This window comes from Diadema antillarum, unplaced genomic scaffold (genome assembly GCF_040938485.1).
Source record: "Diadema antillarum isolate AM-2024a unplaced genomic scaffold, OU_Dant_1.0 scf00000162, whole genome shotgun sequence".
NCBI classification, from domain to species: domain Eukaryota; kingdom Metazoa; phylum Echinodermata; class Echinoidea; order Diadematoida; family Diadematidae; genus Diadema; species Diadema antillarum.
In genome coordinates, this window is record NW_027271051.1 from 1,000,309 (window position 1) to 1,017,500 (window position 17,192).

At 37.4% G+C, this 17,192-nt stretch overlaps 2 protein-coding genes across 2 annotated transcripts in view; one reads left to right on the plus strand and one right to left on the minus strand.

Moving 5' to 3' along the window:
• LOC139722261 (C2 domain-containing protein 3-like) overlaps positions 1 to 815 on the plus strand; it is a 65,265-nt gene extending 64,450 nt beyond the window's left edge. Inside the window, 1 exon segment of the mRNA XM_071633570.1 lies at positions 441 to 815. Coding sequence (XP_071489671.1) covers positions 441 to 614 — 174 coding nt within the window. The 3' untranslated portion in view covers positions 615 to 815.
• A 12,789-nt stretch (positions 816 to 13,604) lies between these two features.
• LOC139722228 (uncharacterized) overlaps positions 13,605 to 17,192 on the minus strand; it is a 14,075-nt gene continuing 10,487 nt past the window's right edge. Inside the window, exons 11-14 of the mRNA XM_071633539.1 lie at positions 17,023 to 17,192; positions 15,548 to 15,699; positions 14,731 to 14,790; positions 13,605 to 13,931 (exon numbers count right to left, since the gene is read on the minus strand). The exon at positions 17,023 to 17,192 is cut by the window's right edge and continues 13 nt beyond it. Coding sequence (XP_071489640.1) covers positions 13,844 to 13,931; positions 14,731 to 14,790; positions 15,548 to 15,699; positions 17,023 to 17,192 — 470 coding nt within the window. The 3' untranslated portion in view covers positions 13,605 to 13,843. The remainder of the gene's footprint in view (positions 13,932 to 14,730; positions 14,791 to 15,547; positions 15,700 to 17,022) is intronic.

The window sequence follows — 17,192 nt, forward strand, 5'->3', positions numbered from 1 at the left end:
GATGAATATACAGCAGGCATGCGTACTTGAGGAGTGGAATTGAAATCATGATATTATAGATGTACAGTGGAGGCAAAGTGATCGATGGTAATATGAGAAAATATTGGTGACTTTCTTCATGAGGATGGATCAGCTGAACACATTTGATTGCTCAGTGCAATCAGAGAGAGTAACTGTGTCCATGTTAGTACTGTGAATAGCAGAGACATCGTCATAATGGTGAGGTAGTGTGCCTTTGTAGTGGCTAATGACTGATATATCTCATTGCAGGTTGTGTCATGATGTTGCATCATGTTCCTATCAAGGATAATTGCCCATATTGAAGACAAATTGTCCTGCTCATAAAATATGTAGGGATGTTCAAGACTTGTTTTCTTCAGTAGACAGGTAATTTACATGTTTTGTCCTTCTGTTATGGCCTTTCCATCTGTAATAACCAGGAGCTGACCGCCAGGGAGCGAGAGAAGTTTGAGGCGGCCCAAGAGATGGCCCAGCGTCTGACCCAAGGAGGTACGAGGAGGCAGCCAGCATCACGGTCAACTCCGCTTTCCTTCAAGCAACCCACGGCTGAGGAGGCAAAGCGCATCGCCAAAATATTCTCGGCAAAGTTTTGAGATAATGCCTTTCACCCTTTCATAGAGTTAAGAGTCAGACATTTTTCTGCCAGATACGTAGGCTAGAAATGAGATGATAATTGTATACCTTCCTTGTGCACTTGAGATTGAATATACTTCCTTATTACAGAACTGGTTAAGGTGAAAAAAGAGAACGCAGTTGAAATGTTCATGACATTCAAGGCTGTCTTTCAACTTTCGTATGTCATGAAGTGTTTGACAGTAGTACCATCACAGTTTCTGCTTTCCTCGCTGACCAATGTCTTTCATTGCCATGACCTGACTAAAAAAGAAGAAGAAAAAAAAGAACCTGACAACTTAAAAAAAAACACAGAGAAAGGGAGTGTATCATTTAGCAACCAATGTAGGCCAGGGGAAGAGAAGCTCAATGTCTGATGGATAGTGGTTATCGATCTGTGGAAATGGATGCTGCATCTAACATTTTTGTGACTTCTCAATTCAAAGTCTGTCGCATTGTGCTCTCAGTATTTCAAGCGAATGCCAAGTGGACTTCATTATTGGAGGCAGTTCTGTCCCAGGTAACTAAAAGACCCGCACAAACTCGCAATGGGTACATTTGCGGGAGTACCCTGTTGTTTTCTCCTTTGGACGAACACTCCCATGAATATAAGATTTGCACCCCCACAGCGCCGACTGAATAAAGAAAAACATAAGATGAATACCACCACAATGTACCTCCAGTAAGCCCAGCAATCCTCATTAACCCTTTGGGCAGCACATTTATTTCCTATCCATACGTACACATGTGTAATTTTTGCACATTTGACTCAGTGGCACAGAAAGGGTTCATGACATGACATTGATAACCACTTTCCATCATGTCTTGTTTCGTTGGTCTTTCTAGAGATTGATATGTCCTCCGTTTGGGAGTTTTCGCTTGTTTGCTTCTTGTTGTTTTTTTTTTTGTAAAGCAAACCAGACCCAGCAACCCTGAGCAAAGAAAGACATTAAGTCAAGTTAACACATCATGCATACTGCTTTGTTTCATTTTGATGGGAGTGGGTAGTTGACCTTTGAAAACGTGTCTTCTGAACAAAGCAGACTGTGAAATGAAAATGATTCAGTGTTACACATATGGACTCCAAACAAAAGAGGCCCGTCATCCCAAGAAAGCCACAAATACTTTCCTGGATTTATTCTCCACTCCTCCACTTTCTTTCTACTGTAAAAGTGGTTTCTTTCGCGGTGGTTTTATTTTCGCGCTTTGAGGTTGAACCGCGAATTTAACATCACGCGAAAATGTTTTGAACTCGTCACTTGTTACAACACTATCATTACCAACCGCGAATTTAAACACACGCGAAAAAGTTGGCACCGATGGAAACCGCGAAAGTTTCTGTACGCGAAAGAAACCATTTTTACAGTAGTTTGTTTCCTTACAACTAGACAGCGGTATTCTGTGATCACTGAGCAGAACAGCTTACCTACCAACTGATCCCATTTGATAGGAAAATTTCTATTTCCTTGGAAAAAATGAACCTTCACTTAACCTTGTGTTCCTATCTTTATCAACACCTGCTAATAATGATGTATGGAAGATGGGTGAAGATTCTTATTTTTGCATTATTTTCTTCCAGTCATTTCTATTTACTGAATTTTAACCCGTTGAGGACGAGTCCCGAGTATACTTGGGCAGGTGTCTATGGGAAATGCCTGTTGCAGCAAAATCAGTCTGTCCTCAACGGGTTAAGGTTGGCAGGTATGGAACAGATGTCCTCAAATTAAAGTGTCAATACGTAGAGATTACCACTTTCCCTTTTAAATAGTAAGTAGTCTAATTAACATCACAAGTGCCTTCTCCGTGGAAGCTGTTGTCTTGCCTCTCACAAAGTGTATAAGGCTCACACTGTGACCAAAGTCTCAGGATGGATATGATCGAATGGTGATGTAAAAGCTTGGTTAAAGTAACAGCAAAGTACATAGCCACTAAAAATGTTTGAGTCAAGCATGGCATATCAGAATGTATAGAATAAGTTATGAATCCGCATGTGAATGAACAAAAATTCCTGATAATGTACACCATACAATGTATATGGGTTGTGATATATCATATACATTGTATACAGAGTATGTAAGATATTGTAGATTACATAATTTATTGTCACTGTCCATATGCTTCTGTCAATAAATGTAAGAATTTTTGTAGATACAAGAAGTATATTTCATTGGAATAAAGATGACAGGTCATCTTGAAATCTGGTCACTAATTTGAGGCTTCTGAAATTTGTGTCTATATGATTACATGTCAAGATTTAGCCCCTCCTTGGACAGTTCACTTGGTATTATGACAAGTATTATGATGAGGATGCGTTACTGTAAAATGGAAGATCTTACATGATTAATATTTTGTTCATGGTGAACTACAGAAAACTTTCTTCTGACAAATTTTTACAAGCCACTGAAATCCTTGCATCTGATTGGCTGAGAGCAAATATGTCAGAAAAAAAATATCCTACAAAACACTTCCCACCCAACAATCTTACAAGCTTTCATATTTCATCATTGCTGAAAGAAATTCATTAGTTTAAATGCTATTGGTATTCAGCTGAGCATTCTGCAAAACGTACTATTCACAATGTAGTGATACATCAAACACATCAGGCATTGCACACTGCTATACCACATTCAACAATGCATCTGTAAAAATTATGTTGTGTCCATGTAACAATTTCCCAGATTTTTATTCAGACAATACAAGAATCATGTACAATGTTTGATAATGTCACTTAAAAATAAACAGAAGACAAATCAGTCATCATTTCACTGCACATTGACAGCATATAACATTGTAAGTAACATACTGATAACTTTTGCGCATTTTGTGAGGAGCAAAGATTAGCGGAAGTAAAATGAACGCAAAAGCTTTTGTCTACACAATACATTGACTGCCAAGTCGCCAGTTCGCAAAAATTTCATTGCGCGAAAGTTTCTGGTTTTACAATACATCTCATTCACGTAAGTTGTAACCATGCCATGCTGCTGCTGGGTGTCGGCATTCACAAAAAGGTTAGATCATTTCCTGCCTCTAAAACACGTCTTTGTGACTCCACTCTTCACAACTACATGTACATTGTACATGCTGAACTAGAGTCTGTCTGGCTCGAGGACACTACAGTTGAATCTTTGGTCCGGTCTGTTCAAGACAAAGACTGTGAAAAGAATTCACCTCATGTATATTCCTTGAAACAAAAGCAACAGATTCATTGTAAATACTGTATATTAGAATATTGTTATTGCTTTGAATTGCACAGGAGAAAATCATGAAACTACAGACAAGAATTGTAATGTCCACATGTCGACCAACAATACAGTAGCACTCGCGTCATAACGAACATGGTGATAACGAAATTCCGCTTACAACAAAATAAAAGTCCAGGTTGCAAAATTATCAGCTCTCTGTTTTTTAGTTTTTTTTTAATTGTTTATTTGCTCGGTTATAAGAAAATTTTGACATGAAAGAAACTGCTGGTCCCTAGGACTTCGTTGTAACAGGAGTCCACTGTACATCCCATGGGAAGCTAGTGACAACTGCCACAGGAATGTGATATCCCTTCCATCTACATTTTTTTTTTTTCATGAGAATATTTCTTTTACAAAGGAAAATTTCTTCCATGATTCTGATAAAAAATATGAGACAATGTCATGTTCTCATATGTAGCCGACATGAGAAAAGTCACTTTCTCCAGAAGAATAAAAATAATCATTACACTCTGAGTCCATTTTTTTTAATGAAAAATGAGAAATTTTAGATAAAGAAGAAAACAGTCACAAGATCACAATCACTGAGATGCCTAAAGGATGTTGTGTTGATTTACACTGATGTATTAACATATTCCTCTGATCTCAATTTTTTCAGTCCATCCACTGCCTGTTTGTTTCACTTTCTCCTTTCCAATTTTATTTTCCAATGAACAATACCATATAGTTTTCTGTCAGCCTAAACATCAAAACTTTGTGTCTTGATTAAAGTTGACAAAACAATTACATGTAATTGGCACATACACATACGAACAGCTTGCACTAATGTTACGAGTGTACAGGTGCACATGTTTAATTCAACACAGTTTACATGCACATACACCTGGACTACTCGTGAAGGTGTACTGATGTCTGCACCTAACTAAATCAATTACAACACACAGCCACCAGTAACTACTGGTGAAAGTGCATGCATGTATATGTCCAATCAAATACATTTAAATACACAGACACTTACACTGGTGATAACATCATACACCTGCTACTATTGGTGTCAATGTTTACTCTTAACATATATGCAGATTGCTACTGGTGTTTAAAAACCCATTACATAGTAATTTCCGTATTGTGTATGAAGGCAATAATAATGTCTGGTATTACAAATTGTACTGATGATCAAATGAAATATTATTTTTTGTTTTATTTTGCTTTTTATTGATTCTGACTACTAATGTAATTGAATTGACTGACAATGAACACAATTTCATCATACGGAACAACTTTTTCAGGCAGACTTTTCCCAAGGTATGCTATCTGCATTCTACTGTGGAAATGCTAAGTATTGTCAAAACGAGGATAATTTGGTCATTTGATACCATGGAAGTGCAGAACAAATATAAATCTGATGCATCAGAAAACTGGCTTATTGCTCATTATATTTTACAAGAGTTTTGAAGGATCCCCATCTTTCTATGGAATGTTTGGGTGGAAAAAAAATCCCAAAGCAAAAAACAAGAACAAAAATTTGACAAACAGAAAGATATCTTTAAATTCATAGAGCAACTTGTCGATCTACGGAAAAAGTCAGAAAAATGAATTTACACGGGCTAGGAATCCAGGGCTAATCAGTTTTATGTTATGTCAGCACATACACCTGTACTAGCTATATTATTCACAACCATTATTACACTCTGAAAACATTATACTTATACAAAGTATTATTTTTATATGGTCAGTTTATCAACAAAGTTTGTAAACTTGTGTCATTAACAAGCCACCTTTGAACAATCAAGCCATTACATCATTCCACGATACACTGTAAAATGGAAATTTTCACATATTTTGCACAATATAAAACAACAATGAATATAAAAGCATGCACATTTTTTGCTTGTTAGACAATGTGGTAATATTTCATATTTTGATTCTGTGGAACTAAAAACATGCTAAATTCATCTTTTACCTGGCCGAGCGTGAAGATAACTTGTGCAAAAAATTTCCACTTTACAGTGTGTTATCTAACACGACAGCTTACTGGGAATATTGAGTATTATTATCCTTACAGAGGATTTTTAGAGCCCAAATACAAGTGTTATTTTGTCGACGCACCTCATAACCTCCAACCCACTTAAAAAGTTTGTTGAACTCGACCAATATTTTTTGCCGAGGCGACCAATATTTAAAATATTGGAGGGCAAGAGGGGGATTCCCCAAAGTTTTTATAAACTGCACCGTGATTGGTTGAGATATATACGAGATGACCTGAAATAAGAAGTAAAAACGTCTGTGATTGGTCAATCACGAATTAACTAGAATATCGTTTCTTCTAAAATTCTGTGTTTATACAAACAAATTTCATATATCAATAAGTTGAAATTATTATCCATACAGAGGATTTTTAGAGCCCAAATACAAGTGTTATTTTGTCGACGCACCTCATAACCTCCAACCCACTTAAAAAGTTTGTTGAACTCGACCAATATTTTTTGCCGAGGCGACCAATATTTAAAATATTGGACGGCAAGAGGGGGATTCCCCAAAGTTTTTATAAACTGCACCGTGATTGGTTGAGATATATACGAGATGACCTGAAATAAGAAGTAAAAACGTCTGTGATTGGTCAATCACGAATTAACTAGAATATCGTTTCTTCTAAAATTCTGTGTTTATACAAACAAATTTCATATATCAATTAGTTGAAATTGTTTTTCACACAATTTTTCATATCAGGAAGTTAAATTTAGGTTTGATGAAAACAAGTTGCATTTTTTTGTGCATGCAGGCGCAAGGCGACGATTGATCTGCAGCTCTGCATGCTCAGCGCTACTGCTAGATAGCCCGCGCGCGATATAATGTAGCCGGTCGCCGCCGCCGCGCTTACATTTGCATGTGCGATGTGCATATTACAGTTACTATACTGTACATGTGTACGTACGTGTGTACAAGTACGTTATATAGAGCACAGTAGGACTAGAAAAGTTGTGGTAGTAGTAGCCTAATTCGATCTTTCACGATCTACGGTAGATGTGACGTGAATTGTTTCTCAGATCTCGGATACAAATACATCTAATTCTGGTCTAAATTAGCTAGATCTCGGTCTAGCAGTAACATGACGGCAACCTTGGATACATAGATCACTGTTTTATCAGAGACTGACCTGAAGTGGATTAACTTGCACTGAAGAGTGTACATGTACCATACCCCATGTCAGGATCACTACACAGTAGGAACAGCGCTCGGAGTCGGAGACAGAAAGGGTAGGCCTAAGTCAAGTGAAAACATTCTTTGCTAAAATCCTCTGTAGGATAATAATGATGATATTGAATGTCCTATTTTCGATTAATACAAGGAAATATTGGACTCGCTAAGCAAAATATTGGACTCGTCTTCGACTCGTCCAATATTTGTGCATAGCTCGTCCAATATTTCCTTGTATTAATCTCAAGGCCATCCAATATTATATAATTGTTTTTCACACAATTTTTCAAAATATCACTTTCATAACAGGAAGTTAAATTTAGGTTTGATGAAAACAAGTTGCATTTTTTTGTGCATGCAGGCGCAAGGCGACGATTGATCTGCAGCTCTGCATGCTCAGCGCTAAACTAGATAGCCCGCGCGCGATATAATGTAGCCGGCCGCCGCCGCTGCGCTTGCATTTGCATGCGCGATACGCATATTACAGTTACTGTACATGTACGTACGTGTGTACAAGTACGTTATATACAGCACAGTAGGACTAGTTGTGGTAGTAGTAGCCTAATTCGATCTTTCACGATCTACGATAGATGTGACGTGAATTGTTTCTCAGATCTCGGATACAAATACATCTAATTCTGGTCTAAATTAGCTAGATCTCGGTCTAGCAGTAACATGACGGCTACCTTGGATACATAGATCACTGTTTTATCAGAGACTGAAGTGGATTAACTTGCACTGAAGAGTGTACATGTATGGAGGTGTATCCTATTACCAAACGATTTTTGTTTTATTGCTCCAAACGGGCAATATTATGCAATAATTCAGCCAAAAATATCCTTATAGATTATTGAAATGCTGATGACTTTAGCTGTAACAAAAATACTTGAAAATAAACCAACTTCTAGAAAAAAATCCGTATTTCAAATAACCCTTCCACAAAAGTTGTCTCTTTTTACCGACGCAAATCGTATTGTATTACCGAACATGCGCCCTCTGTATGGGGAAAATTGTACATTGTATTTTCGGTCAATGTTTATCAACGCAGGACAACGAACATCGAAATTTTAGCAATTATTACGTAAATTTACGTTTTGTTTTGTTTTTTGCTGCAGTTTAGCAATTTTCGGCACTGGCTTCCCCTGTGACTGAGATAACAGCGCGTAATGCAATGAATGCGTATTCGAGTTGTACGTGCTCCATTGACAAAGTACGCGTTCGGTAATAGCATACCGTTCGATAATAGGATACCTGACTATACCATACCCCATGTCGGGATCACTACACAGTAGGAACAGCACTCGGAGTCGGAGACAGAAAGGGTAGGCCAAAGTGAAAACATTCTTTGCTAAAATCCTCTGTAGGATAATAATGATGATATTGAATGTCCTATTTTCGATTAATACAAGGAAATATTGGACTCGCTAAGCAAAATATTGGACTCGTCTTCGACTCGTCCAATATTTGTATTTGTGCATAGCTCGTCCAATATTTCCTTGTATTAATCTCAAGGCCATCCAATATTATATAATTATTATCCTTACAGTGTGTCACTGGTTTTGCCATTAGTTATATAATATTGGATGGCCTTGAGATTAATACAAGGAAATATTGGACTCGCTAAGCAAAATATTGGACTCGTCTTCGACTCGTCCAATATTTGTGCATAGCTCGTCCAATATTTCCTTGTATTAATCTCAAGGCCATCCAATATTATATAACTAATGGCAAAACCAGTGACACACATTTTCACATTTTTAAGCATTTGGCATTCATTTTCAACCACACATTATTTCGCAGCTTCATCTTTGCAAACTGTCAGAGACACTGGTATCGGGTATGGTAGACCCACACAGCTCAGATTTGTCAAACTGGAAACATCGTTGAACAGTGCCTTTATCAATGTGTCCTCTTGCACATAATTATTTGCACCCATTACATAATGTTTATATTCACTTTTACATCAAGACTTGTCATCGTTCATTCTCATGAGGTGTGGCCATGATAACCTACCATTAGCTGTTCTGAACTTCACAGATATATATCAAATTTACTACTGGACTCCACTTCATTCGCTCTTATTAATTTTCATCAAAAAAATTGTTTGCCCCATTAATTCATCCATTTCCCCCGTTAGTGAATGTACTCTTCCCTATCAACGTATTCAGCCTCTGATTAATTGCAGGTATGACATGACAACAAAAATGAGATGAATATTAATCTAAGCAACACTGTTGTAACTACGCAATATTCTTATACGCTGAATGAAGGAGACGGCACTACAATCAACATGTCATCTACAATTTCTATAACAGTTAAAAAGAAAACTGAAAATGCATGTCCCCTCTTAATAACTAGTTTTACCTGCCTCTAATAGGGTAATACAGATTTTTGACATTCTTGTACTGGTATCTGTGAAACTGGACTCATCTTGAGTGGCAGAATGCATTTGAATGTGGGGGAGGTTTTATATGCGACTTCTTGCAAATGTATCAAGTAGATACAGCGCTCTATATCCTATTCTTTATCATATTCATAAACAGTCAACTCCCATTATAACAAAGTCCATGGGACTGACAGTTTTCTTTCATTATAACCGAACAAATAAAGATAATAAATATACATCTATCTGAGAAGTTTTGGGCCTGAATTTTACTTTGTTGAAACTAGATTTTCATCATAACTGCATTCATAATGACGGGAGTGCACTCTACTGGTGATTTGCAGTTTGCACGGTCCAACACAAGAAGCAACATTAGATGAATTTGAAATGATCTGACATTCACAGCTTCTGATAATCTATTAAATGGCGCAAAAATTTTCACCATCTGTCAATTTCACTTTACCATGTGTGTCATCAAGTTAGTGCATCCTTACAATAAATTCTTTTATTGTTATGATAATATCATATACTCCTCTTAATATCATTATCACAGTAAATATATATCTATGTTTTTGTTTTGTTTTTTAATAAGCACACCTTCTAAAATCCCTCTACTACATTGTGCTTCTATGTTGATTCAAGAACAGCCAGGTCTGAAGAAATCAGTCAAACATTGATGCACCCGTGTTCTGACGAAGGAAAAATTTCATAACAGTGTCCTCCATTTTTACCTTAGCGATGATACAGTTGGGTCACAAAGTGTAGCGTTCAAAGCAAATCCAATACTACAAGGCACGTGCTGAAATCTGAGACATCAATATTTTGGCTGGCAATTTGGGGTGAAGCTAGACACAACATAGTAGCAATTGACCTATACATGTATGTTGCACATGGTATCACAGCGTATCAATTCAAAGACCATGATTAAATGTGGCTAACACTATTTAGCATACACATGTATACGCAATATTCACCAATAAACATCACTTAGTTGTACACAAGTGGTGCATTAATATCATTCACTAACATTCGTTCATTATACAGCCTACAATGTACAACAACAAAATAAATAGTAATTAAACAATAATCATACAGGTCTAAAATACAAGGAAAAAAAATATATAACTCTCTTCTTGTGGTGTAAATATTTACATGCTAGAGTCAGCAGTCATAATTGGACTGCATCGATATCAAGTATATTTTGAATGCATGAAACAAACACATAATATTGTACATTGTATGCTACTGGCTGGAAGACATTTGAGTGTGTAGAATTGCCATCATCTTCAGTTTCACCTCTCTACACTGTAAATACTAAGAAGAACAACTCTACCCACAAAACAAGTCATCACATGGTCTGTCGAATCATACAATTGATTCCAGGGATATTCAAACTCCATGCCCCAAACTCACATCAAATCTATGGTTTACATTTTGTTAACGGACTGAAACAGGCCTGAAATAAGTGTACAACTGCATATGTGTCATTACTCATTATTGGACGCCGATTGTCATACCAAGGTACAGGATCTCTGAATTGCATTTTTGCAATAAAATTTTTTCAAACATTGCATTATCAATGGACTAGCTTTAATACACGACCTTTTCAACTCTGGCCGATATCATCACATTGAGAATACTTGCTGCACATCTTATCTCTGGCTCAATGCAGCGCATAAATACATCTAAAGCATCTAATCAAACACATCAGTGTCTATGTAATGAACACCATAGAATCGTCCTTTTCACCTGTTCTTACTTCTGCCGAGAAATTTCTCCCACAGTGTCTTTCTTTTCTCATACAATTGACATCATCAGACCTGAACGATTCGATAAATTATTGCATTGCTATTCTTTTATCTAACAATTCTCTCTACCCCTTTTTTGGGGGGCAAATTCTAAATAGATAACACACACTTTGACGGTCACAAGATTACTCTGTGAATCCCACAAAGTATATCATAAACATACAAAACTAATTGTCCCCTTTGAGGACCAATTCACTAGGTTAATTTTGCCCATTCTTGCCTGCCCTATCAAGTAAACAGATTGATTACACTCTGTTCTTTTCCCCCACATCATCTGTCCCTGCTTTTGCAATATGTACCCGTAACAGGATGACATGTGTTTTTTTCTGTTTTTGTTTTTGTTAATCTTTTACACCAAATAAACATAAAATGGAAATGGAAAGTGAGCAAATACTTGAAAATATGAGTGAGCATTACAGATTCAACCCTGTAACATGGCAGTAATAATAATAATAATAATAATAATAATAATAATAACAACAATAAATAGAAGAAGAAGAATATGAATAATAACAACAAAAATAATAACAACTGGACCACTTCATACTGACATGGTGCTGTACAAGAAGTCAGTTTGATGCACACACATATTTACGCCTTTGTATAAACCAAGGAGGTACTAGGCAAGCCTAGTACCTCCTTGGTATAACATGATGTGAATATGAGGTTATCTGTCCAATTTAAAAAAAAAAAAAAAAAAACACTGACTAAAACATGGAGATCACATGGTATTTGTCAAATTCATCATGTACACAAGTAGCATTGACTGGACTAGCACACAGGGGGGAGGTACAACGAGCACCATTGACAATCAGAGTCTGGGGATAGGTGATTTTTCACTCACATATCCGCTCTTTTATTGAAACGGTTCAAAGGACTTGGTTCCCTTTGACGACAAAAAAAGCAATATAACCAGTGCAGATCTTTACAGCTTACCCTTCCTGTCAGCAGAAAAATTCATATTTGCATTCCATTGTATGGGACTGTGTAGCAATGTAAATGTAAATCTAAATGTTGTGTCACACTTATATATAAGATAGTTAAGTTTTCAAAGAAACTACTCTGTTGCTCACATGTAAACAAGAAAGGGGGATATGACAATCAGTATGAAAGTCAGAATATCAATGATTCTCTTGAAGCTTACAAAAGACAGAGTCACCTGCATGCTTTCATCAACAAGAACATGTCAATATGAATAGTGCCACAGTATCACTGAAGGTAAATAGGGGCAGGATGTGTAAACAAGAGGAGAGGCTTTACAAAACCTGAAACCCTGCATGACGGCAACACCTGACACTACGATATCAGAACATGGAAGGGCCAACCCATCAACACCCCCTCATAGTGTACAACGACAACAACTAACTTTCTTTGGGCATGAAAGCCAGACGAAACATGAAAGCTTTCTACATTTATGTAATGAGCAAAAAAAGAAAAAAAAAAGAATCGTCAGAGCCTGAGCAGTGGAGCAATTCAGTGAGAGTAATTCAAGGGTATCCAGTACATAATCACACATTCAAGATAGACTCTGACCCATAATGTGTAGGAAATTATCACCATATCAATAACAGTGAAAAAAAAAATTTTGTTAAATGAAACCAGACTGAAGAGCATCAGCCTTTACAAGAATGAGAGGAAGACAGTCAGACATTTTATTAAATCAGGCGACAACAATGATATTCCCAGACTAATAAGGAGCCAACACTTTTGGCACGGCAGGAACCATTTATACAAACAAAAAAACATCCAAGTGGCTTCCCATCTACTCATTTCAAACAAATCTATGCTTGAACCACCTCTGCCTCTACTGTACATGTGCACATTGGAGTTTTCAGCCAGTGCTAAGGTGCAATGAAGCGCCAAAGTACCATAACTCTTCAGACACACAGCGGTGGTTGACTCAAGCAAAAGACATCTTTACTGACAAACAAGTAAAGCTACAATAATGTGGGATTAATTAAAACACACACACAAACAAACAAACAAATACATGGAATCAGTTATGCACACAATTACAATATATTCCTACAAAAAAAAAAAAAAATCAACAGGTGCATCTCAGTTGTGGGAAAGCATATTATGGCACCCTGCAATGCATATGCCATGCAGACGCATGCAATGTCAACATGGGCTTGGCACGCTGATGGTTAAATGAGTATACCTCTTTGCACAATGCACACAGCACTGTAATTATGCTGAAATGCTCCATAAGGTACCGATCGAAGATAACTGCCATCCACCTAATATAGATATCACTCTCTTTCTCTGCCGAGTTGACACTGTTGCTCCTCATCCGCGGTACAAGTAGATTAAGTAGCCTGGAGTTGACAACACAAACGACTCATCATTTGTGAGTCTGCTCACCGAATATTCATAGAGTATTCATGTGGAAATTTATTTCCACTTTTCTACAAGACACGCACGGAATCTACAGTCAGTTGCGGTCCTCTGCACACATCTCGAGGTGTAACAAATATCTTTATCCTCTCTCCTTCTGTTTTGCTCTCTAGCCATGCTATGAAATGATGCTTGGAGCACCAAGTTAAATGTCACTTCTATTTGGTCCTCCTGGAATGATGATAATGATGATGATGATGATGAAGAAAGGCCTATGGTTATCATCATACCACCGGTCCTTGGATCGCATCACCAGACTGCTCCAAGCTGGGAAACATCCTCTTGAGGGCATCTTGTGTCCCAAGGATTGTTCTGCAAGTGAAAATAGTAGAAAGAAAGAATAAAACATGCTGATTTACACTTAGGCACAGTCATTTGTAATGTGCAGATCTGACCTACATGTATGTGTAATATGACACATTATTCAGGAATCTGAGTAACATTGTAATCTGTATCTATTTCAAAGGGTAGGAAGATTATTTGAGTATATGTCAAGAATATTATATAAATCTACTCTATTGCACAGGCCATATATCTTGCAAGGATTATTTTCGTAAATTTTGCATGTCAACTGATATTCCACAAACTACATTTGCAATGCCTCCCTTGACACAAAAGCAACAGATAAATTTTCCATGATGTTTAAATTATCCACTTTGGTTCTTGAAGAGAAGTAATGCTTCAATTCTCATTCTTTCACTATGGTTTTTAGTCACTAATTCAACCACTTCTAAAACTGTCTCATAAGTCCCTTTTCACAAAATATCATGCTCTCAAGTTCATAGCATGTACAGTTATCAAACATATGAAACCATGTTTTCTTCATGCAATACAACATATTTTCACCACGCAGATTTCATATCGTCTATCTCTGATGAACATTCCAACTGAATAAATACCCACGTGATCACTCCTCGTTACACAAAATTTGTAGCAATCAACTAATTTGATTTCTACAGATGAGATTAGCCCAATTATTATTCTAAATGCAATCCACGTCTCAGACCAAAACATCCTGTCAATCGAAAAACAGACGTAAATGCTGGAGAAAGTTCTAACAAGCTACAAGGTGACAAACAGGTACGCCAAGAGGACGGACTTTCCAACTTACGCTATGAGGCCCATGACAATAAGGACAATGTCCAGAACTTTGCCTCCTAATGATATTGATCTGCAAGGAGGAGAGATAAAGAGATGTCAAGGGAATTGTGAATCACAAATTTGATCACTGATACAACCATATCATTCAAAGATTTCCAGGTACCATATCTACCACTACAAGGAAGTATACATCAAGTTCAACTACTGGGACTGTTTCAGCACTTGTTCAGAAATAAAGATTGGGAATTGAACAGTAAGTGTTTCTCTATAAACAGTCATACAGAAGAAATTTCCATGGTTATAAGAAACTTTAAAAAAATCTTTTCTCCTGCACTAGAGGTTTGTGATACATCATGCCAATTTTTTCTTGACTGAGTTTAATTTTGAAAAGGACTTATTTATCATTAGGAATGAGAAGGTCCTTTTCAGCACTGCACTCTTCAAGAAAAAGCTTGTGTGCCACACTACAAAACTACAGAAACAGCCTCTTACCACGCAAACTTTCACACAATATCTTTCTTGTGCACTCCGCCAAAAATCTCTATACACTTTTGCCTCAACTCCCGCGACACTTAGTAGTATTTCCAATGTTTGAGTATTATAATATTGTGCTGTGAACTCATATTACACAGCTCGTGATAAACAATACATTTCCTGTACTAATAATGCTCCACAGAGATGTAGAGATAATGGGTGAATAAAAAATAAGTGATCTTTTCATGCAACACATGGGTATATATCTGAGACAAGCTGTTCTAGAAATGAGGGTGACCACCATCAAGAAAGATGTGGGGGGGGGGGGGGATTCACTGAATACACAAACTCACTCGTGGAATATCTTCCAGTGGATGATTCCGGGTAGGATGAAGGCTAATAGGGTGCAGCAGCTCGCCCCTACCAGGGCCATGAGGGTGGTAAAGTTTGGTATCAGCACCACCACCACCGCTGTTGTCAGCACCATGCCCAGCCGGAGCAGATTCTGAGGAAGGATGGGGGAAGGTTTACATGTGGAGGAGTAACAGACAAATTCATACAATATGTACAAGGCTTCGCTCTGTATCCAACAATCACTTTTCAGGAATTGATGATTATTGACTATTAAGTGTTAAATCAACTGTGATCACATCATGCTCAGTTTACCATAGCCATGTCTCCATGGCATGTGAAATAAAAGAATTAAAAAGTAAAAGACAAAAATACAAAATCATGACGGAATATTGGAAACGAATTCACAGCACCTCTGGGTCTTTCAAATATAAGGCATACAAAACTTACTAGTGAGAGAGAACATTTGATGATGCATGCACAACAATTTTAAAACATGAAATGTACCTTAACAGATTTCTTTGCTAGATATTCAGCAAAGGAATAATCTATGAGTGCATGAGTGATAGTACTGATGAACTTGCTTGTACAAATATGTGCACTTTAATCAATACATTAAAAAAAAAAATGGCTGGCACTGTTCATCATGCTTCCATGAAACAAACACAACAGAAATGGAAACCCAAGGAAAATGTTAAGAGGATTGGACAAAACTGACCATTTATGTATGTAATGTCTACATTCATAACTAGAAAAGCACTCTGAGAGCGCAGACCTCCGCCAAGCAGCTATATACTTTCCACCGATGATCTTGCTCTTCCAAAAAAGATTTGTCTCCTCTCCACCACTCAGGAAAAGCTCTTTGGGCTCTTCCATAGAGATCAGTGATTTCCACCAATACGTAAATCGCCCGATTTCCCAAAGTAGATCGAAGCCTTTGTTACGTCATAAACCCTCAGCTGCGCAGCGCGCCTCGCCCTAGCAGAAACGAGAGCATGCACTTTAGTGCGCGCATGAAAACCTAAAAAATGCGCAGCTTGAACTCCCAAGTTCATTGACCCTACCTGCCAAAATATAAAAAATCCTCCATAAATTCCTCAAAAATTCGAAAATTTAATCATCTGTTACTTGTGTCATTCTCAACCTTTCCTGCAAGTTTCATCCAAATCCGTGCACAACTTTTTGAGTTATTTTGCACAGGGACAAACAAACAAACCAACGGTAACGAAAACATAATCTCCCCCCTTGGCGGAGGTAATTATCTGCTTCCAGTTTTGTTTGCTTTGCCCTCCTTTATACAGAATTTCTAAAAAATATATACAAGAGCATACTGCATATACAAAGATTGGTAATTGTACATAATTTACTATACACATGATTTTGCAGACAGCAATCCACAGAGAGAAATTGCCACATGTGTGTTCATAAAATTAATGGCAATGCAAGGAAGTAAATAATGATGACTTGGTCCCCTCACCCCTTTGGTGACCTCGTTGGAAGGGTCTGAGAGGAACTTCTTCTCCAGGATTCGAATGACGGGAAACATCATGACCGGGTACGTGAAGAAGAGCGAGAAGGAGAGGAGGCCCTTGACGGTGTGGGGTAGGACGCCCTCTGGAAGATTCAGCGTGATGATGTTTTGCGTGT